This window comes from Danio rerio, chromosome 16 (genome assembly GCF_052040795.2).
Source record: "Danio rerio strain M-AB ecotype USA chromosome 16, GRCz13ab, whole genome shotgun sequence".
In the NCBI taxonomy this organism is placed as follows: Eukaryota; Metazoa; Chordata; class Actinopteri; order Cypriniformes; family Danionidae; genus Danio; species Danio rerio.
Genome location: NC_141036.1, coordinates 26573883 through 26596484, shown reverse-complemented (window position 1 = coordinate 26596484; position 22602 = coordinate 26573883). Strand labels below are relative to the sequence as shown.

Sequence of the window (22602 nt, the reverse complement as noted above, 5' to 3'; positions counted from 1 at the left end):
GTGAACCAATCAACATCTATAAACATAAATGCAGTAGAGGACAAAATTATTAGCCTTCCTGTGTTTTTTTTTTTTTTTTTTTTTTTTTGTGATGTTTAACAGAGTAAGATAATTTTTCACATTATTTACTTTAATATTTTTTTTCTGGAGAGTATTTCTTTGAGTTTGGCTAGAATACATTTTTAATGTAAAATCTGGTAAGAACAACATTAGCGCCCTTAAAAATGTATACTTTCTGATGGGCTACAGAGCAATCCACTGATAACCAATGACTCACCTAATTAACCTTACTTGCCTAGTTAACCTAATTAGTTGAGCATTTTAATTGTCCTTTTAACTTAATAATAGTATCTTGCAAAATAACTAGCAAATTATTGTGTACACTCTCAAAACTAAGGTAAGCTGTCACTGGGGTGGTACCTTTTCAAAGGGTACCAATTTGTACCTAAAAGGTCAATAATAATTGTCAGAAGTGCATATTAGTACCTAAAAAGTACAAAAGTGCTCCTCCTAAAATTTTAAGGTACTAATCTATACTTTTAAGGTACCGATATGTACATTTAAGTACAAATGTGTATCTTTTGAAAAGGTACCACCCCAGTGACAGCTCGCGTACCTTTATTTCCAAGAGTATCATGGCGAAGACAAAAATTAGTTATTAAAAAGTATTGTTTAAAAATGTTTTGGAAAATAATCTTTTTTTATAAAAATGCCTTTAACTGTATGCACACACACACACACACACACACACACACGCACAATAACACAAATAAGATATTTCAACCTTGATCCATTGAAGCACTGAACAGAAAAACAAGTTTACATTTGTTTCATTCAGGCCAGAAAAATCCAATAGTGGGAATTCAAGGAAAAGGGGTCATGCAGTTACTCAGTCCACCTGACTTCTGAACTTGATATTAATGATGGGAATTTGCTGATCATTAACCAAAAATAAATAGTGACTTTAGCCCAGTGTGGTCTGATGGTAGAAGTCTTTTGACCTGTGATATTAAATTTGCATGGTAGATTATATAATATTTATTGACCCATTCTTTATTGATTGGTGTCTTTTTGTGGCTGATATGGCTTCTTGTATAAAAGTGTGTGTGCGCATGTGTGCACGCGCGCGCGCGTGTGTGTGTGTGTGTGTGTCTGTGTGTGTATTGCTTTTGTCTGTTATAGCTTATGCACCGAACTTATGTATAAGTTATTTAACATATTCTATTTCTACATTGCAGAATAATGTGAGAAAAAAAAAGAATTCAGATCATTCAGTGCTCGTTTGTTTGATGATGAATGTGAGAGTTATAGACCTTGGGAATCAAGCAACAACAAATGGGTTATTTTTCCACTGTTTATTCTTTTGAAAAAGAAAATCTGCATGTATTTTTTATCTCATTTTTTTTTATTTTACAGCATCCCACAAAATTAACTATTTTACACATTACACAAATGACAAGCAGATCATCACAGTGTGACTTTGTATTGGTCTGTAACAAATTTGCCAGTCGGCTCAACAGTTTTGAGGTGATATCACAAAACACAAGGTAATTGGGGGTGCAAGGTAAATGGGGCTTGATTTTTTATGTTTTTTAATTGAAGGTTTCAGTCATCTTTTGCTTCAGCTTCTCATATTGATCGTTAAACCAGTTCCTGCCACAACAAAAACATCATGTTAGAAAAGTTCATTAAAAATGTGTAGCAGCTTCTTTCAATACATCTTAATGATAATTGTTTAAAAATAAATATAATGTCAGGTGAAAATATACTATTATTATAGTATTATTGTGATCCTCTTACCTGGTTTTGGTACCAAGCTCGCTCTGTTCAATGTTCTGGAAGGCGGTTTTGGTCTTATCTGCCAGGTCCTCTGCAATCTCCTTCATCTGGGTCCCAAATTTTGTGAAATGCTGCTCCAGTGTGGGCTCCTCCTGGGCCTCTGCTTAAATTTATGATAAACATAGTAAGTGCATGAATCTCTCAATTGTTGAGTTGTTTTATGGTTCTTTAGAATGCTCAACAACAATATGGTGCACAAATATAGATGTTTTACCTGTGTGTACAGCAAGTACAAGCATCAGCACGGCTGCAGCCAAGTACAATTTCATCTCGTCGTTTTTTTCCCTGTAACAGAGAAAAGGAATCACTGTTAGAGAGCTAGAAATCTCAGGCATCATAATTTTGACCGATTCGGTGTTAAATTATTTCCTAAGATATTATTTAAACAATTTATGGTTTACGCTAATGTTAATCTTAAAAAAAAATAAAATAAAAAATAAAAAAAACTTCTGGTTGAACAAGAAGATTTTTTTGTCATTAATCATTTTTGTCATTAATCAAAACAAAGACGTTATTTGCTTTTGAAAACTAAACAATAAACATAAGATTAAAATTTATTACAAAGGTTCTAATGAAGTGTTAAATATATATTTCGCGCTTTTAAAAATATGTTTGCGCATTGTTTGTAAACGTTTAATAGTGTTTTATTTATCTTCCTCTAACATTTACAAAAATATGCTAAATTTTCCAATCATAGCAAGGGATGGCGGCTAGATGTCGCCAATAAACTGCGTGTTTGCGCACTGAACCTAATAAAGAAAGGTTATTCTGTCGTTTCAGGTTAAAGCTCTCTAGATTCGCTCTGCTTGAAAAAATGACCACAACAAAAATAAGTTTGCGTACCTCTTCGCAGTCCTCGAAAGAATTGGGCTGAGTTTGTGATGTCCCACAGATGGCTTGTCCCTTTATAGGGACACAGAGATGACGTTGTGTAATAACACCACCTCTGACCTATCAAGACCTCCTGCAATCACTCGCTTTCCTCGCGTTCATCTCTCGTTCTCCTTACAGCTTTGCGATGTGGCAAATGACTATAGTAAACATCCTTTAGAGGTAAGTAAACTCCGTTTGCCACAACAGCTGTTTTCACGGAGATTTTCTTTGATTATTCGTTATGAGCTACTTTATTTTACTTCAGTGCCAGTGACCTTTGAAACAACATCAGTCAAAAATAAAACAATGTTATAAAATAGTGGGTACTTTCTTTATCTGGTACCCTTGCCTTGCATATATGGTACAAAGTCCATTTATTATCATGGATTTTACAGTTTGTTACGTGCTTTTTTCTACATCTACAGTACATGACTCTGAAGGACAAAACAATTGTGTAATATCTCCTCTAGTAAATATACTACAGCATCAGTGTTATGGCATAAAAATACATCATACTTCACTGATACAGTTAATTCTGGTATGTATGCTCAAAACTATTTTTCCTGCTTGTTTAAACTAATCATGACTCTAAAATGAGCTGAATCAACACAATTCCTGAGTTTTTTTGGGACAACTTAATTGTTTTATGTTCAAGCTACTTTCATTTGTAAATTTAATTAAGTTTACTTAATCAGTTTGTGTTGGGATAACAAGAAGGAATTGTGTGGACCTCAGCATGTTTACAGTGTAAAACAGAATTTCTGAGAAGAAATTATTTTTGTTTTCATTTACATTTCATTACTATCTATAAAGAGTTCAATAATGATCATTCATACTGATTGTTTGACCAGTGACTGAAGAAACTGACCCGTAGCAGAGATTGCACATGGCAGCATTTTATACAAATAGAACCATCCCATGGTATCCCCCTGACCATTCACTTTAGGGTAACACTTTATTTTGATGGTCCATTTGAGTATTAATAGACTGCTTAATATCTGTTGATACTGCTCCTTCAACAGACATTTAACTGAATTTAAGAACGTTTAACTGAGTATAAGAACCTTTGCAAGTACATGTCAACAAACCCTAACCCCAACCTAACAGTCTACTTATAATCTAATGATAATTAGTTGGCATATAGATGCAATGTAACTTAAATTCAACAAACGACCTATCAAAATAAAGTGTGACCCGCTTTAGTGGTCACTTTTTAGGAATCTGCTCCTTTATTAATATACAAAATGATCACTGTCTGTATGCTGGTTTCTTTTTTGATATGGTGAATGAGGGATGTCTGAACACACGAGCAAAGAGATTGATAGCCTACTTCCTGAATCTCAGCCTTAGTTTTTCAAAAACATAATTCAACTTTAAAATTATTATTACTGTTGTTATTATTTGTGACTGCGCAATTGTAGGGGTGTATAACTTTGTAGTTGTTTAATGTCATGAGACACTGATTTACTCCACAGTTCTTTAACCTTCCAGCCACATCACAACATGAGATAAAGAGTCTGGATTGGGACTAAAGTAAATTGAAGTTGTTTATCTCTTAGTAGTTTCATAACCTTTATTCCTGCTGTCTACAAACATAGATCCATGCAGGATTCTGCTAACTGCATTGAAACCACCTTTGGATTCTAGGTCAGGAGAATCATTAGATGTTATCTTATATTGGCCTATGGTGTCATTTGATTTATTTTAATTAAAGCACTGCATCGTCAAGGCTGTACACTATTTTTTGCCATATTCTGTGCTTAAATGTTCAAACACATTAGACATTTATGTAAAGTCCCAGCCATGAAGCTATGAAGGTTTGTGAATTTGAAAGTGGTCATATTGTTTTTGTTTCTACCTAGCAATATTGCCTGCGGTAGATTAAACAGTTAAAATACAAAATTATTTTAGATGAAATTAAAACATTCTATTTGCTGTTATTTTAACATTTTGTTCATCAGAGAATCATGAAAATGTAAAAATATTGACAGAATAATGTGATAATCAGAGCAACGTATGGACTTTTTGAAAATAAACGTTTTTGAGGGTCAAATCAACGTTTGATATGAAGACTAAACAATAAATGACAAAGTAATTTATTTAATAAAAAAGCATCTTATAGTAGCATATAATAATTGATCGCACTTTATGTAATTTGCATTTTTACACTTTAAAATAAGGTCAAGAGTTAACATCTTGTCAGCATTGATCTTATGTATTTCCCAATCCAGTGTGGGCACAAAACACACACACAAAATCAGCAGTTCTTGTTGGTCAATGACCTGTTTATTTTTTTTATCACTCAGGTCAGGGAGATTTTTTTTCCTGTTTAATAGATTTTTCTTTATTTTGCAAAATACTTTCTTGTACTATAGTGCATCTATTAAAAGACTTGATCGTGATCGGAAAAGCTGACAGCTTGAAAAGTGTTGAAAGCGTCTAGACTGGAATAAGGGGAAGCGAGGCTCCGTGAGGACATGATGTTTATAGAGGATCACACCAAGAGGCATTGATCTGCAGTTACCTCTGCTCACATCTGACCACTTGCAGTCTGTGGAGGACGGGCCTTCCAGTGTTCCCTTTGTCACTTATCTGCAGGCTTTGCAGAACACTTTAAGACCAAAGCCATTCAAACAGCTCGTCTCACACACACACATAATTAGTCACCTGTTGTTCTTTTAGTTTTATGTACTTTGTTAAGTCAACGGCCCTTGGTTTTTCATTTTATGAGTCTAGACAGTGACCTGCTGTGCCATCTCAAGCTTTTTGTTTAACCTTTGTGAGCAAAGCTCTTCCCTAAAAGGGTTTGGAAGAAAAGGCATTAGTAGTTTACAGAATAAAACCAAAATTACCCAAAAATTACACATAACTTTTTATTTTTACCTTAAACTTTTTTCCATAGCTATAAATACAGTATGTGTGTCTGAATGTACAGTATGCCTTTTTGTGACATATCAGGACAAAAATGTGTATGTACGTGTTTTTGTGTCACATTAGGATGCAAATGTGTATAATGACTTGTATAATGACGTGTATAATGATTTTATTTCTGAAAGTAAAACAGCACACAGCTTCATGTAAGGTGTAGGGCAATGAAAATACAGTTTGTACAGTATAGAAACAATGAAAACCTTAAATTCACAAAAACAAACCTGTGTGTAGGTGTGTGTTTGTGTGTTTTAACAGTAGTATTTATTCATTTGTTGCCACAGCGGAATTAACTGCCAACTTAGCCAGCATATATTTTACTCAGCATTACTGGGAAACATCCATACACACTCATTCCTACACATACACGACGGACAATTTAGCTTGCCCAATTCACCTGTACCACATGATTTTGGACTGAGGGCGAAACCGGAGCACCAAGAGGAAACCTACGCCAACATAGGGCGAACATGCAAACTATACACAGAAATGCCAACTGACCCAGCCGGGGCTCAAACTAGCAACCTTCTTGCTGCGAGCCGACTGTGCTACCCACTGTGCCACCGTGCTGCCCCAACAGAAGCATTTATCAAGTAATAAATGTTATTATTATTTTCGTCCTCGTCCTTTATTTACTAAATTGCAATCTCTTGGGCCCTATAAAATATAGTGTGGACAGTTGAGGGCAAGGAGTCCAAACAACTGAAAAACAATGTAGTGAAAAAAGGGACTTTTTGAAATGGGAGTGTAGCAAAAATTACTAATAAGACTATTAATTCTTAAAATTTGCACAATTTCAGTGTGGGTTTGCTTGTTATTGAGACAAAGTTACTCCTTCATCTCCTCGATGAAATACATGCAGAGCACCGGAGTGTTCTGTTCTGTTTTAAAGCTTTTACACATTAGTACATGCCTGACCCTACATTTCAGATCAGATTGTTACTGAAAAGGAATACTGTGGTATTTTGGGATGAGTTAGATTGTTTCATGTTTTAAGATAAGCTTATGCTCATAAATGTTAAACTATATTATAGATAAACTAATGTATATGCACAAATAAGCATCCTATAGAAAATATCAATTTAAATGAGAGATTTGTGGAGGTGCACTCATAAATGCTGAGCACTGTATTCATGCTTTTTATATAAAACTAATAACAATAAATGCTTATATTTAGTACTTTCTTGTCATCAAAGAATCATAAACGGTCAAATCTATCAAAATTGCCACAATATATGAAATGGGGAAATGTTTTTAACACTGATAATTGTAAGACCGGAGAAAAGATGGTAAAAATGATTTTGTACCAATAACAATATATCATAATTGAACAGCAAATTTTAGGCTCTAAAAAATATGCAACTCATGTCACATTGAGGACAAAAGCAAAGATTTTGCAAACCTTGCTTTAAATTACAGAAATACATAGAATTATATATATATATATATATATATATATATATATATATATATATATATATATATATATATATATATATATATATATATATATATATAAATAAAACGTAGTTTGAAATTAATTTTTATTTAAATTTGTACAAATACTGGATTGATACCTGATTTTATCTGATACCTGATCTTATTGTTTGTGTTTGCGTGTGTATTTACAGATTTAAGTGTATGCGTTTCTTACCATGTGAAAATTTTGGATATTTTTTAAAATGAAAAACTTTAAACTAACAATTTTTTTTAAATGTTAAAAAAATTTAAATAAATAAATAAATAAATAAATAAATAAATTAATTAATTTATTTATTTAGTACAGTGGAGGGAAAAATGTGAGTAGAACGCTGATCTGTGTTGAATAAAGGTATTTTTTCTCTATGGTAAAGGGGGAGTAACAAGAATTATGTAAGATCTTTTCAGGAGTAATGTTCAGTAACCCTTGGTTTTGTAATTTCTTTCTTTCTTTCTTTCTGTCAGCATATGCATTTTATTAGTTAAACTGGCTTTGGAAAACAAATTGAAGCTGAATGAAAAAATAAACAAATACTGGAAAATGTGAGACAAAAGACTGAGAAACAAAGAGTGGCAACCGCTGCATAGATAACGATATTTGATAAAGTCATTGTTTGCTTTGACTATCTAATTGTGTGTGTGTGTGTGTGTGTGCGTGTGTGTGCGTGCGTGCGTGCGTGTGTGTGTGTGTGTGTGTGTGTGTGTGTGTGTGTGTGTGTGTGTGTGTGTGTGTGTGTGTGTGTGTGTGTGTGTGTGTGTGTGTTGTCAATTGCTTATCCAGATGAGTCTGAATACAAGAGAGTGGAGATAAAAAAGGAACAACAAAGATGGTAAACATAACCGGGGGCACAGCATGTTCCTTTACACAGTACAGCAATCCCGGAGGCAAAGGAATTTGGGAACAGATCTCAACATGTCTTCCTTGAGATTCAAAGCAGCAGACAAGAGACAGACAGGGTTGTGTTTGAAGAACAGACTCTTTGATCACAAGGAATCAAAGGCGAGAAACATGGACCTTATGGGGAAAAGTTTTGTGTATTCAAGAGTTTGAAGAGAGGGTTTAGCAAAATACAAAGAAAAGGTGGATCCTTCTCGAAACAGTGACAGGAGAGTCTTTTAATACTGTCAATGTGGGCCGTTTCAAATGGTGTGAAAATAAAACGTGCATTTATGCTGTTTTGGCTTATGGAAAGATTATTTTTATTGTAATTCAACTTAACTGAAGAATTTCACACAATGGCAAAGTCAGATTATTGCAGAAATAATTGTTTTCAGGTACATTTCCAGGACAAACTTTAAACAGATTTTTTTTTCTTTGCATTTTTTGTAAAGCTTAATGTATGGGTCATGCAGAATGTCAAAATGGTCTCTGTCCATGCAGATCTGTAAAAAATGAACAGAAACAGTTCTGTTCATGCAGATCTTAGAAGTCAGAAACTCTACACAGCTGCATACAAATGGTTGTTCAGAAGGTCTATGTCAATTTTGGTTTAGAGAATCACTAAATATGCCTATGGACTGAACATGTCTCCATTCATTCATTTATTCATTCATTTCTTTTACTTTTTGGCTTAGTGATTTTTTTATTCAGGGGTCGCCACAGCGAACAAACCGCCAACTTATCCAGCATATGTTTTATGCAGCGGATGCCCTTCCATCTGCAACCCAACACTGAGAAACACCCGAACACTCTCATTCACACACACGGACAATTCAGTTCACTTGTACTGCATGTCTGGACTGTGGGAGAAACCAGAGCACCTGGAGGAAACCCATGCAAACATGGAAAGAACATGCAAACTCCACACAGAAATGTCAACTGACCCAGCCGAGGCTCGAACCAGCGACCTTGCTGTGAGGTAATTATGCTACCCACTGTGCCACTGTGATGGCCCTGTGTATTGATAAATTATTATTTCTATTTAATAATTATTTTGAGAGGCCGGTTTTATTTTCTATGCTGACATACACAGACTTGTGTTTACAGCAGGTCACCACCTTGAGCGACAGGTAGCTACAAAGTCGCTGCTAGTGTTAATGAAACATTAGACACTGGTGACCTAAATCTAACCTAATATAAATGTCTTATGACATTGTGTGTCTGCTGGGAGTATTTGCTAGCATGGTCATTAGTAAGCATTCCTGACTATATTGTAAGTAACTTAGCAAGTTTATCAACATTCTACTAACCCCAAATTACTTTTAATTCAAAAGGGTCACTTGTATTCTACCAATACTAATGACTAGCCAGTTGACGACTTGTTGACATGCATTGGCAAAGTTACCTAAAGTCTACAGGATGTCTAAAAAGGGCCATCAAAACCTTTATTTCCACACAATTGAAGATTTTCTGCTAGATAATATTGGGAATTGTTTAGAAATTGAACATTAGCAGACCTTTGTTTGAACTCCTGAGATGAGAAATGATTTAAATCTGGTGTTTCTGGAGAAGGAGAGGTGTGTCCAGTAGATGTGTCTTGCCTACACAAGTCTTGTTGATACTGCAGTAAAAGGCAGAGAGATGCGTGACAATGAGATGGAGTCAGGAAAGGGAGGAAGTGGGTGGACAGAATGTAAAGTTTCATGAATGTGAGCAAAACAAGCGCATCTGTCAGGCCTAAACCTTTACCAAAAACTAGAAAAGTGAGAACGTGCTAAAAGCTGTTTTACATGCAAATTTGTTGTTTTTCACTCATATTACAGTCTTAAATTACTAGTTGTGAGAGAGTTCATTCTTCAGCCCTAAGCACAACCTCACACAACTTTTGTATTTATTTTTTTAATTTTTTTATGATGTAATCAAATTTGAGGCTGTTTTAAACATATATCATAAATTAAACTTGAAACAACTCTTATGTATTTTAGAGTACTTGGATTTTTGTACACAACTATAACTACTGAAATGTCTGGGTTTGCAAAAATCTTTGCAAAATATTTCACTATCAAGAACCACGCCACAACTGGTGCTTGTAAAACTTTATTAAAAGTTGTTTGAGTAAAATAGGTAATAGTTCTGAAGTCTGAGAAGATAAGTATGGGATGATTATTGAACTGGTTGATCAGGTAGTCTTGTCCAGGAAGACTTCGTCCACTTCCCTCCCCACCACCCACAAACTGTGACACAAGGGAAGCTGATTGGTTTAGGCGTGGCCCCACTACTGAACTCTTGTTAATTCATTAACTCCATTTAAAAATGTACTCATTAAAAATATGATAGGTTGTTTTAACAAGTGGACAAACTCAAAAATTGGTTTAATAATTCCATTTAAAAAAAATCAAATTATTGGGTGTGTCCATAGTTTGTCAAATTTGGGCTTAAACAACCAAAAATTTTATTAGTCGTGCTAATATGTTCATGTTTTGCTTATTATTTTTCAGAAACCATGATATATATATATATATATATATATATATATATATATATATATATATATATATATATATATATATATATATATATATATATATATATATATATATATAGTCAAATCAGAATTACTAGCCCACCTTTATTTATTTATTTATTTATTTTTTGAATATTTCCCAAATGATGTTTAACAGAACAAGTAAATATTCACAGTATGTCTGATAATATTTTATCTTCTGAAGAAAGTCTTATTTATTTTATTTCGGCTAGAATAAAAGCAGTTTTTTAATTTTTAAAAAAACATTTTAAGGTCAAGCCTAGTTAAGCTTAAGTTTAAAAAAAGTCTTGAAAAATATCTAGTAGAATATTATTTACTGTCATCATGGCTAAAATAAAATAAATCAGTTATTAGAAATGGGTTATCAAAAATATTATGTTTAGAAATGTGCTGAAAAAATGTTAAACAGAAATTAGGGAAAAATAAACGGGGGCATTATTAATTCAGGGGGGCTAATAATTCCGACTTCAACTATATATATATAGATGGAAAGATTTCTTGGAGAATAGAAACAACACTGTTTTAATTTTGTCTTTATTTTTCAATTATCGACAGTATACTTGTATATGTGTAGGGGATTGTAAACATTAGTGTGACGTTAACATTAAAGTACTTTGCAATACTCTTAACAAGAATCAAATGAGAAATGTATTGTGTAGTAGAACGCACATTTATTGCAAATAAATTCAAAAACATCAGTGCACAAACATGTAAAGTAAACAAGCATTTATATGTGGACTGTTGACTAACAAAGCTCATCTTTCATGTGTTCTGATTCATTTCAGCAGCTGAAGGCAACTTTTGATTACTATTTATTTTGAATGACGCCACGTTTGGCCCCACTAACTAGAAAAATTAGCCTCCAAGACAGGCAAGTTGATTGATCTTAAATTCGCTCTACTGTACGCTAACAGAAATATATCCTCAGACATGGGTTAATACTGAGAAAGTAAACGTGGTGAGTACATGGCATTTCTTTTGTCCAGTAAAGGACAGTGCTAGTCCAATTGAGTCCAGTTGTTAACCACTTTATCAACCTCTCACAGAATGAAAAAAGCACATTTCAGTAACACAAAGCCTCCCTTCTTCTTTCTGTTTGGTGTTAACACTAGGTAAGTGTGGAGCTCTTAAGCCTGAGTGGGAAGAGCTGCTGTGGCCTCCTTGATCTTGTCCATGACTTCCTGCAGCTGCTCGCGGATCTTCTGGGAGTAGGGGGCGAGGAGGCTGGTCAGCTCATCCACACGGCCCTCCAGAGAGGTGCGTAGGTTCTCGGCTGTCTCCTCCAGCTTCTCCTTCAGAGCTCCAGCCTGGACCTCCAACTGCTCGCTCACCTCCTGCGCCTGGGCCTTCATCAGCTCGCTAATGGCGCCCAGTTTCTGGGTGGCGCCATCCTGGGCCTGGCTCATGTATGGCTGGAAACGGTCCTTCACTGCATCAGCATTTTGGGAAGCGCGGGACTGCATCTCACTCATGTAGGTTGCTACGGTGCTGCAAGAAATGAATGAGAAAATAACTTCTTGTTAGTAAAACGCAATGAGTCCAGTTTTAGTACTCTAAAGGAACACACCATTTTAAAAATGTGTTTTTACAACTACCCTAGAGTTAAACAGTTGTGTTCAACTTATTTTTGAGTCACTTTTAGCTTATCTTAGCATAGATTATTGAAGCGGGTTAAACTATTAGCATTGCGCTCAAAGATTTTTCTATTTAAAGCTTGACGCTTATCTTTTTCTAGATATATTGGCCTAGAAAATAGCAACATTTATTTTTCTGTAGGTCTTAATACATGATGTAACTACAGAAGAGGCAAGCTTTAAAAAGGAAATTTATCAAAACATTTTTTTTTTTTTAGACTAATGGTCTAATCCGATTCATTAATTTATGCTAAGCTAAAAGTGTCTCTGGCCAGACCTGGACTAAATGGATTAAAAAATTACTTAAATAGTAAAAAAAAAAAAAGGGTTTTCTCGTAAACCACCTGAAGGAGCATCCCAACTTACTTGCGGATCTCCTCTGTGTCCTTGTTCAGGCGTTTCTTCAGTTTGCGTGTGTAGGTGCCGACACGGTTCTTCACGTCATCTGCATTCTGCTCCATCATGGTCTTCAGCTCTTGCAGGTACTGAGTGCTGCGTTCCTTAGCGTCGGTCATGTCAGTTTGGAGTTTTCCAGCCAGGAGCTGAAGATCTTTACTGAGCTGACCAGCAGCATCAGAGGCGTATGGGGTCATCTGGGTTTGGAGATTTTCACTGTATGAGCTCAGTTCAGCCATGGTGTCAGTAATTAGTGTGCTGCAAAATATTAATAATAAAAATACAGGTCAGGAATAATGTCACAGTACCAGTTTGTAGACTGATGATGTGCAGAAATGAGTATTCTGGATAGATGTTTATAAAAATGGTGGCTAAACTTACTCAAGCTCTCTGCTGAGCTGGGAGCCCTTGATGTTTTGCACCATGCCGTCAGTTTGTGTGTTGAGTTCAGACACATACTGCCAGAAACGGTCCACCATCTCCTCCCATCTGGGCTGAGGGGCATCAGCCTGGAACAGGCTACGAGCCTGGCAGCCTACAAGAGGTGAGAAGAGACTGTGAACTTTATACCAAACTAAGTTAATCACAATTAGCAAGTCAGGCAATTTACAGTGACTATAGCACTTAATTAAGCAGATGACCTGATAAATATGCAGAATAAATATTTATTTGTGTTTTGAGAGCACAAATATCTTTACAAAATAAACTATGAGAGATTGGAATATTTTTATTTTCTTACCAGTTAAAACTGCCAGAGCAAAGAATACCACAAGAGACCTCATGTTGATGGACAGACAAGAACACCTGAAGAAAATTAGAAACAATACAAAATCAATACATCTTGAACTACTGGCACATCAAATATAACAGCAAAGTCTAAACTTTGAAAACTTGAACTTTTAACCTAATATTTGTATACAAAGATAAACCCTACACGATTTTAAACGTAACAGTTATACAAATCATCTTCAAAACATCATCTGAGATACGACGACACCGATCCATAACGCGTTAAAACATTGCATAAATATTAAGCTAACTGTAAGTGTAGTACGCAATATTTTTTACAGTTAAGCTAGTTTTCTTCTCCATAAACCCTTCTGTAATAAGAGGATGATGAGTCCACGAGTAAAGAGCGAGTGTTACTCACCTGAGAAGCGTGATTTTTCTCCGTGTGGAGCAGTTTGGATGGCAGGTCTTTTATACTGTCCCGGGACGCACCCGCTGTATTCACAATCGCAGCCACGTGATTCGTCTTTTGTTCGGGGCTCGCGCATCATCCCACGCGTCACTGACTGCAGCAACTGTGCGAAGTCCGCATCTTTTCGCACAAGCTCGAGATGCATTGCGCAATTTATATATCATTTCATGTTGACAATCTTAGAAGCACGTCAACTTTCATAATGTGTTCAGGAATGGTAGTTCTGACTCATGAATTAGAGTGATACACCTCTTGGCCTGTATAGCTTTTTGGTAAATACACCAGAGAAAAGGTTGTAAACATCAGGAAGTAAAGATTTATGTAGGCTATATTTCACCGTTTTTTTAAGTCACAAAATTCTTTACAATAACAGAAAACAGGTAAAAGAGCACATATCAATAAATGAAAACATGATACAAGTTTAAAAAATCCAAGTACATAAATAGTAATAATGTTAATTAAAAGCTTGACCAAAAAGATGAGTCAAATGCTTTTTCAAAAATTCAACTATTCCCAGAGTGCACAGACTGCGTTTAATATTATATTGGAATATTTAAAAACACATTTTAAAACAAAAGAGCCCAACAAGAAACATTGTAATATGTAATAAAACAACTGCTTTGAATTTTTGTATATTTTAGAAAAGAAATGTATTGTTGTTATTTAAAGCAAAATTTCCAGCATCCAGACTCCAGAGTGTCAGAAATCATTCAAATATGCATGCAATGCTAATTTAACAATAAAAACACTTATAACAAATATCATAACTGTGATTTATTGTCAGTGTTAAAACTGTTCTGCTGCTTCATGTTTTTGTGGAAACCTTGGTAGCCTATCTTATTTACCTTTTAATAATAAACACTACTTTCACAAATTGATTTTAAAAAATGACATTTCATTTTAAATAATTGTTCTTTTTATTTTACTCATCAAAAAATATTTAAATTAAAAAAAATGTTTTGTGTCCACAGCAAATATGAAGCCAAAAAAAGGTTTCATAATAATATAAACCATCATTAATGATCAAACACTAATAAGAATTGCTAATACATCAAAATGTATACTATTTTTTTTTAAAGATAATGTGATGCTGAAAACTGAAGTAACTATGCTAAAATTAGCTTTGAATCACAAGGATAAATTGCAGTTTAAAATGCATTTACAGAAAAAAAAATGCATTCATATGTTATATGTAATTATTATTATTATTATTTTTTACAAAATAGCTGTTTCTTTACTGTAAGACCCATCAGTTAAGAAAACATAAACTATTTAAGGAAACAGGATGCATTTAGATTGTAAACTAATTAATACTGTATAAATAGGTCAAACTTACTTTTCATAAACTATTCATTAATAGCCTAAATGGAAAGCTTAATGGAAACTTCACTTTTCTGTTACTCATTCTTAATTTAGTGAGCTTATGAGTTCACATAACTTTTTCTAATAAGTAGGCCTATACTCAACTTTTAGTAATATATTTGAATAAAACATTCCTCTTTAATTTAGTAAATTTAACTATTTTGTTTTGCAGCGTATTATATTCACGATCAAATAAATCTAGCCTTGATGAGTAGAATTTTTTATAAAAAAATTAACATATACAACACAAACTATTTATGCTTACTTTTATTTAATGCTTCTTGCTTAGCATTTATTTAATTCAAATATAGCTCATCAAACAACTTACAGCATAGGATTATGTTAAACATTTAGAGGCAATAATTGTTGCTTGGATAAAAACCAAATCTGTTCTTTTCAAACAAACAATTGAAAAGATTTTTTGTTGATTAAATCGCTTGTGATTAAAGGCACAGTGGAGGCTGAATGTGACACAAACGTTCATGCAGACACCAACAGTTGAATGGCCTATCAACATGAATGACCCTATTAGCATTTTTATAGACCCGTTGGCCATACATTTGCTCACTTTACATATTCAGATTAGCATTCACATAAACAATGATGCTTGTAACAACAGAATAGTCTTTATAACCTATAGTTAAAAGCTAAACTGTTTTTAGTAACTTGATGTTTTGCTTTAGTAAAGGTGAGTTATGATGTAACATAAGGTAAAGTCATGTTAAACAATTGCTGATTGCAGCTGTTTGATCAAAGTGCCCCTCCACGTGTTTATCTTTTGAAGATAAGACATGCTTTTTTATTCCTTACACTGATTATATTTCCTCCAGCAGTTCTATTTTGAAAATGCAAACACATCCCAACAAGATTATGTTCTTTTGTCAAATAAATCCTTTATTTTTCTGGCTAGAAAGCTTTGAGTAATTATATGTTTTTTTCCGTGACAGCATAAGAAAATCCTTATCACCCACAATTTGATTCCACCTATTCAGTGATCTTTAGCCTCTTGTCCCAACTTGTCGCTTTCTCGTGGCTCAGCTCTGACTGATTCACCCCTGCAGCTGCTGAAAACAAACATGTGGCCCAGTATGATCACCACACTCTCTGCTTTATTATTATTATTATTATTATTATATATACTCTGTTTTATGTTTCTAGAGTGTAGACCCTTCAGCGATAGATACAATTGCAGTTTATTTTATTTATATTTTTGCTAAAACTATTTATTTAGATTTTATTAATATTAAATACAAATTTCTGAAACATTTCTTTTTTTATGTTGAAACTTGGAAGGGCATCTGACGAATAAAACATATTCCAGAGTAATTCCTGGATCAATGCACTGTGGCGACCCCTGATAATGAAGCCGAAGGAAATTGAGTGAATAAGTGATTTTTATTTATTTATTCATTTGTTTGTTTGTTTGTTTATTTTGTTTAAAAAAATTAATTTATCCAAAAAAAGATCAACTTTTAAATTTGATTACATTTTATTATTATTGTTGTTGTTTCGATTAAACTCAGATTTACAAAATTACTGCGTTTAATGGTAAACTTTGAAAACTTTTACAAAATTGTAGAACAGATTTCACATTTTATTTTAGATTGTTAAATAAAATTTTATTGTTATTGTTTTGATTAAAGCTTTTTGTTATTTTGTTTTTCTCAAACAGGGAATTTATTTATTGAATTTAATTCAATTTAAATATTTATTTAATTTAATTAGTTTTTTTTTTATTACTAGACTCTAATTTACAAAAATAGCCCTTTTGGCACATTTTGAAACAACTGTTGATTCCTCCACAAATTGGGAAACAAATGCAATTTATTGCACATCACGACTCACAATGTCATTTATTCTAGATTTCAGTAAATTGTTCAAAGGTGACCACTGGCATTAATGTAATTTCTGGTTGTCATCAAAATGCTGATGCATTGCAAAAAAAGATGATTTGTCTTAAAATGAAAAGTATAAGGGAAAACTTGGTTATCACAAACTGTAATGCCTGACGACAATGCTGTGGCGCAGTAGGTAGTGCTGTCGCATCACAGCAAGAAGGTTGCTAGTTTGAGCCTCGCCTGGGTCAGTTGGCGTTTCTGTCTGAAGTTTGCATGTTCTCCCTGCGTTCGAATGGGTTTTCTCCGGGTGCTCCGTTTTCCCTCACAGTCCAAAGACATCCGGTATAGGTGAATTGGGTAAGCTAAATTGTCCGTAATGTATGAATGTGTGTGGAGGTTGGAATAAATGAATGAATGTAACGGATGTAATGCCTGACAACTCTGTTATAGGCCCTAAAAGATTTATGTTATGGCCACTTCAGAAGAAGCCCTTCCCATGCTCTTGTATTCCACTATAATGGATTAGTGAAATGAAAGCGTTGTGAACAGAGCTCCCTCTGTAATTCTTTCCTCTGTTTTTGGTAACAGTGCTTTCATAAGGGGAAGATCAGTGCCAAATGTTGGACAAAACATTTTTTATGGATTTACAATGAGGAGGCGGTGAACCCTTTTTTTCATGCTGCATTTTGTGAATTATTAGACACGTGGGTTCATAATTTCTTTATTTTGCTGCTTTTAATAATAATAAAATTGTATTAAACATGGTTAAAAACAAGAAATATTCTGCTCTCCAAAACAAACAGCAGAAATAAATTCAGCGTGATGATTTAATTAGATGCTCATGAAAGGACCTGGTTGTTTATGGCCCATGTGGTTTTTGGATAAATGTGTGAAAGGTGACCAGTAAGTAATGAACGCATGTAACCTCGGCCAGCTCATCATTTAGCAGAATAGAACTGCAGGTCCAGTATGTGCGTGTGTGAGAGGGTCTAATCACTGCTCCCCCGCGAGACTGAAGCTATTCTTCACTGCATATACTGGTCATAGGTTTGGAATCAGAACGTTTTAAAAAGAAGATTGTGCTGCTCAAAGCAAAAATACAACATGAGAAATTACTATTTTAATACTATATTATTTTACTAGATTAGATTAGATTAAACTTTATTGTCATTACACATGTACAAGTACAAGGCAGCGAAATGCAGGTTAGGTCTAACCAGTAAAGCAATAGCAGCAAGTGTAGGATATAGGTATAAGTGCAGTCATAGAAAAACTATGGTGATATTTACAAATGGATGAACATTATATACAGTTTGTATTAGCTATGTAAAGAGATTTACATGCGTATAGGTTGCTATTAATAATCAGAAGTGTGCAGACAAATATGAACATAATTACAAATGTAAATGTATAGTGGGTATGTACAATTCAAAATGAATGAATCAGTGCAATTACAGTCAAATTACTGTGCTACCATGGTCAAATTTGGCAAATGCACAGTATTCATTTACTATCATTTTCTTTTCTGCTCAGTTCCTTTATTAATCCGGGGCCAACTTATCCAGTACGTTTTTACGCAGCGGATGCCCTTTCAGCTGCAACCCATCTCTGGGAAACATCCATGCACACTCATTCACACACACACTCATACACTACGGACAATTTAGCCTACCCAATTCACCTGTACCGCATGTCTTTGGACTGTTGGGGAAACTGGAGGGAAGCCACACAAACGCAAGGAGAACATTCACACAGAAATGCCAACTGACCCAGCCGAGGCTCAAACCTGTGACCCAGGGATCTTTTTGAAGTTTATGCAGCATAGGTTTTACACAGCGAATGCCCTTCCAGCTGCGACCCAGCACTGGGAAACACCCATACCCTCTCACACACAAATACATTATGGCTAATTTAGTTTATTTAATTCACCAATATGTGTTTTCACTGTGGCGGAAACCAGAGCACCCAGAGGAAACCCACGCGAACATGGGCAGAAAATGCCAGGACTCGAACCAGTAACCTTCTTGCTGGGAGGCAATAGTGCAACACTGAAAAGTCTTACTGTTCCACAGTAACTCAAGCAGATATGCTCAGACCAACACAAACACAGCACAAGTGCTCTACAGTGAGGGCAGATGAACTCTAGTAACTCTGCCTGTTTCTTTTTCTTTTTTCTTGCTTTCAGTGGTGATTCAGTCCTCAGTTGTGTCAGATTGTCTACATTAGGCATTGTTTTCCACAATCAGGCATTCAGGTCAAAGGGCTCTCAGCTGCTTTGTGTTGGAGAAATCAGTCATCTGCATTTTCATCTGTGTCTTGACGGTGCAGAAAGTCATCTTGTGTTGCGAAAGTACAAATTACCAGGCCCAAGTTCGGAAAGCTCAGCAGAAATGGAGCCAGCAACATTTGTAAAATTCCACAAATACTTCACACCCTTTTAAAGGACATAATAATACATGTGCTACATTTGTAAGGTTTACATTTTGTTGTCAGTGACTATTACAACATTGATCAATTTCTTTTTAATTGTGCTCAACAGAAAAAAAAGAAACATTTTCAGATCTTTCCAGAGATGCTCAATCAAGTTGAATTAAGTGGCTGGACCATTTAATGATATTCACTTAAGCCACTTTTTAACTACACGGTATTGTATAGTTCAGGCTGATAGAATGGTGTTCTTGAGCAGATTTTACATTAATAAAGCAGCTTAGGTGTCTCATGTCACAAATCCAATGACTCTCATAGTGATGATTATCTCAGACCAGTAGGTGATCAGCTGTGTGTATCAGAAAAAAAAAAAAACTATAGATTACTGAAGATGTGTCGCTCGTATAGTTTTGAATGGGAAAAAGTGTAACAGTCAATATGGCGGATCTAGCAAAGGAAGCCTTCCCTTCTAGTAAAGGAGCCAATCATTAATCAGTATAGACCGACAATTCATCACTTTGGAATTAAAAGGTTCTGTCTGCGTTCTGTATGATTTTGCGATATTGAGATTCAAAGTTTTTGCATTCCATATAGCAAAATGTATGTGTGTAACATTAGTTTTTTTTAAGTCTTAAAATGTAAATAACTTATAAAAAAAAACATCCTATAATGTAAATAGGTTGTCATTTAATAAGAATGTAAATACTCAATTTTGACAAAAAATGTCAGTTAGAAACTTATAACTCTAAGGTAACGAATTCTCCATGGGATGGGAACAATCCAGACGAGTGTTCTTTTACAATTTCTGCAGTTTTATTGTTATGAACCCTCTGGGGTCAGTAAACATGCTGCAATCTCAGCTAATACTTGTATGGTACTTAAGAAATATATCTACATAATGCATGAAATCTGTCCTGTTGGACCTTCTGAATTCCTGTGTCTTCCATTCAAACACAAATCCTATTACAGCAACCACTTGAACACACACAAACTTGTAAAGAAAGTAACCACTGTCATTTTGAGAGAAGATGTGCCATTAAGACCAAGAAATTGCTTAAGAAGACCAGTGAGATCGACTGAGATATTATTCAAAGAACGAGGTCACAATTTTTATTAACGATCTATTAAGACTTCTAGCTCAATAAACTTTTAATTATCTACTTTTCTATAGTTAGTAAGGAAGTAATTTGGGGTTTAGACATTAGGTATGAAAAATAAGGACACTTTTTATAGTGTTAATAAAGAGTTAATATCTTAATAATAAGCAGTGAATAAGCCAGTAGCAAAATAATGAACTTAAACTAAAGTGTTACCAAATATGACTTTGTTCAATGTACTACAGATTTTTATAGTATTGCATGGCTTAATTGACAGGATGACATTTGATCATGTCCTCCAGAATGGCCTAAAAAGGTTGCTGTCTTGATCTTGTTCCCTCTGCGTGTCTTTTGCCCTCAGCAGATGTACTTATTTAGCCTATACAGCAAGCTAAACATACTTGGCTTCAGTGAGCACTCATGAGACAATACAGCATTCTTCAAAGCTTTACTGATGTACCACTTGTAATATTTATTCCTTATTTATCTTGTAAAACTGCAACAGAAGCAATACTGACATGAACATACCTCCAGAATACCACTATTCCTCCTTATGCATGTCAACAATCAAATCAAAGTGATAACATCAACTAATAGTAAACATAATATGCTGTTATACTACATACTAGCATGTAGCACGTTATAAGCCAGCACATGGAAAGACAGGTAGCTCCAACTATTTCACTAACAAATCTACTGCACAGTAACACAAATGGTCATAATATTGCTAAGCAAACTCTAATATATACAAAGGCAAATTAATTCACATTAAACTTACAAATCATGCCTTGTCAAGGGCAGAATAGCTACTGTGCGCAGAGACAAAGCACATAGGTCTTTCCACTGCAAGTGCTTGTACAAAAGGGCTACTCTGTTTTCCTATTCACTGTTGCTTGCTACTTTTCTGCAATGTGACCACAAAATGGTGATGTTCATCAAAAGAACAATAATAAAGTTACTGCCTTTTAATCCAATGACTTCTTTTACAGAATAAATTACTTTTTATTACCATACCCTTAATGCAGAAAACTGCATTAATGGGCAGAACAGTGTGCACATGTGCATTAACTTGAGCAACCCTCAAACATTTAGAAACTTAATTTAAGAGATAATTGTTTTTAAATTGTATCGCTTATTCTACATTTGAAATTGAATCCTAAGCTTGGCCAACAGTTTTGTAGAATTTGATGTTTTCTAATTCAAAGAGTATACCTTAGAGGCATTTCAAAGATAGTGTCAAAGTCATTAAGTTTAGCCACTCTACCATACAGACCTGATGAGTTCTGATGGAGTGCTCCTAAAATGTTCTCTCCCCTCTCCACAGAGTACCGCTGGAGATGTTTCAGAGTGACCATCAGGTTCCAAGGCCCTCTTCCTGAGTCACTCAGTTTGGGTAGCAGGCTTACTCTACACGAGAAGAGTCTAGGTGGTTCCAAACTTCTTCCATTTATTAAAACAGGAGGCTAATGGGCTTAATGCTACACACATTTGCTTTACCCTAGATCTGGACTTCATTACAGTCTTGCCTCAGAAGTTTACAAACAATTGCTTGGACTTTATGGCTTGGTTTTTGCTCTCTCAGAGACATGCATTATGGGAATTTACATATACAAGTGTGTGACTTTCCAAATCACATCCAGTTAACTAAATTTAACCACAGAACTCCAGTAAGGATTTAAACACACCTCAAGAATGATCAGTAAAAGCTACTGTAGATATTATTGAAACATTTTGAATAATCTTTGACAACTGCTTGTAATATATTGAGCAACCCATCACTGCACATCACACAAATTAACATCATCTTTAAGCTAAGCACATCAACTACTGATCTAAACTCAATACTTCAGACTTATATGACCTTAAGAAACAAGCTTGTGTTCTGCAATGGCACATTATGGTGCTGCCCCAAAGAGGCATACAAAATCTTAACCTGAGCTTTGCATTGACTTTTCCCAGCGGTGGAATAACTTGTCTAATTCAGTTTGTGCAACATTTTTAGGAAACTGATAAATATTTTTTCAGCAGCAATTGTTATTTCTAACAACTTCTATTAAAACATTTTACAATTTATTAAAAATCTGTGTGAGAAAAAGCCCAGCC

The 22602-nt window shown here is 34.6% G+C and overlaps 2 protein-coding genes and 1 long non-coding RNA gene across 4 annotated transcripts; 1 reads left to right on the top strand and 2 right to left on the bottom strand.

Moving 5' to 3' along the window:
- Window positions 1-1338: 1338 nt before the first annotated feature.
- Window positions 1339-2938, bottom strand: apoc1 (apolipoprotein C1). 2 transcript variants are annotated; one of them, NM_001291886.1, is given in 4 exon segments: window positions 1339-1653; window positions 1801-1942; window positions 2054-2124; window positions 2683-2938. In NM_001291886.1, coding segments are annotated over 3 exon segments (258 nt in total). In that variant the 5' UTR covers window positions 2109-2124; window positions 2683-2938; the 3' UTR covers window positions 1339-1592.
- On the top strand, window positions 2825-8305 carry LOC147840279 (uncharacterized). The gene is made up of 2 exons (XR_015511390.1): window positions 2825-2892; window positions 7901-8305. It is a non-coding gene; the product is annotated as an uncharacterized LOC147840279 (long non-coding RNA).
- A 2756-nt stretch (window positions 8306-11061) lies between these two features.
- apoeb (apolipoprotein Eb) lies at window positions 11062-13901 on the bottom strand. Its single transcript, NM_131098.2, is given in 5 exon segments — window positions 11062-12032; window positions 12545-12832; window positions 12956-13109; window positions 13314-13378; window positions 13725-13901. Coding segments are annotated over 4 exon segments (846 nt in total). The 5' UTR covers window positions 13357-13378; window positions 13725-13901; the 3' UTR covers window positions 11062-11671.
- Window positions 13902-22602: the final 8701 nt, after the last annotated feature.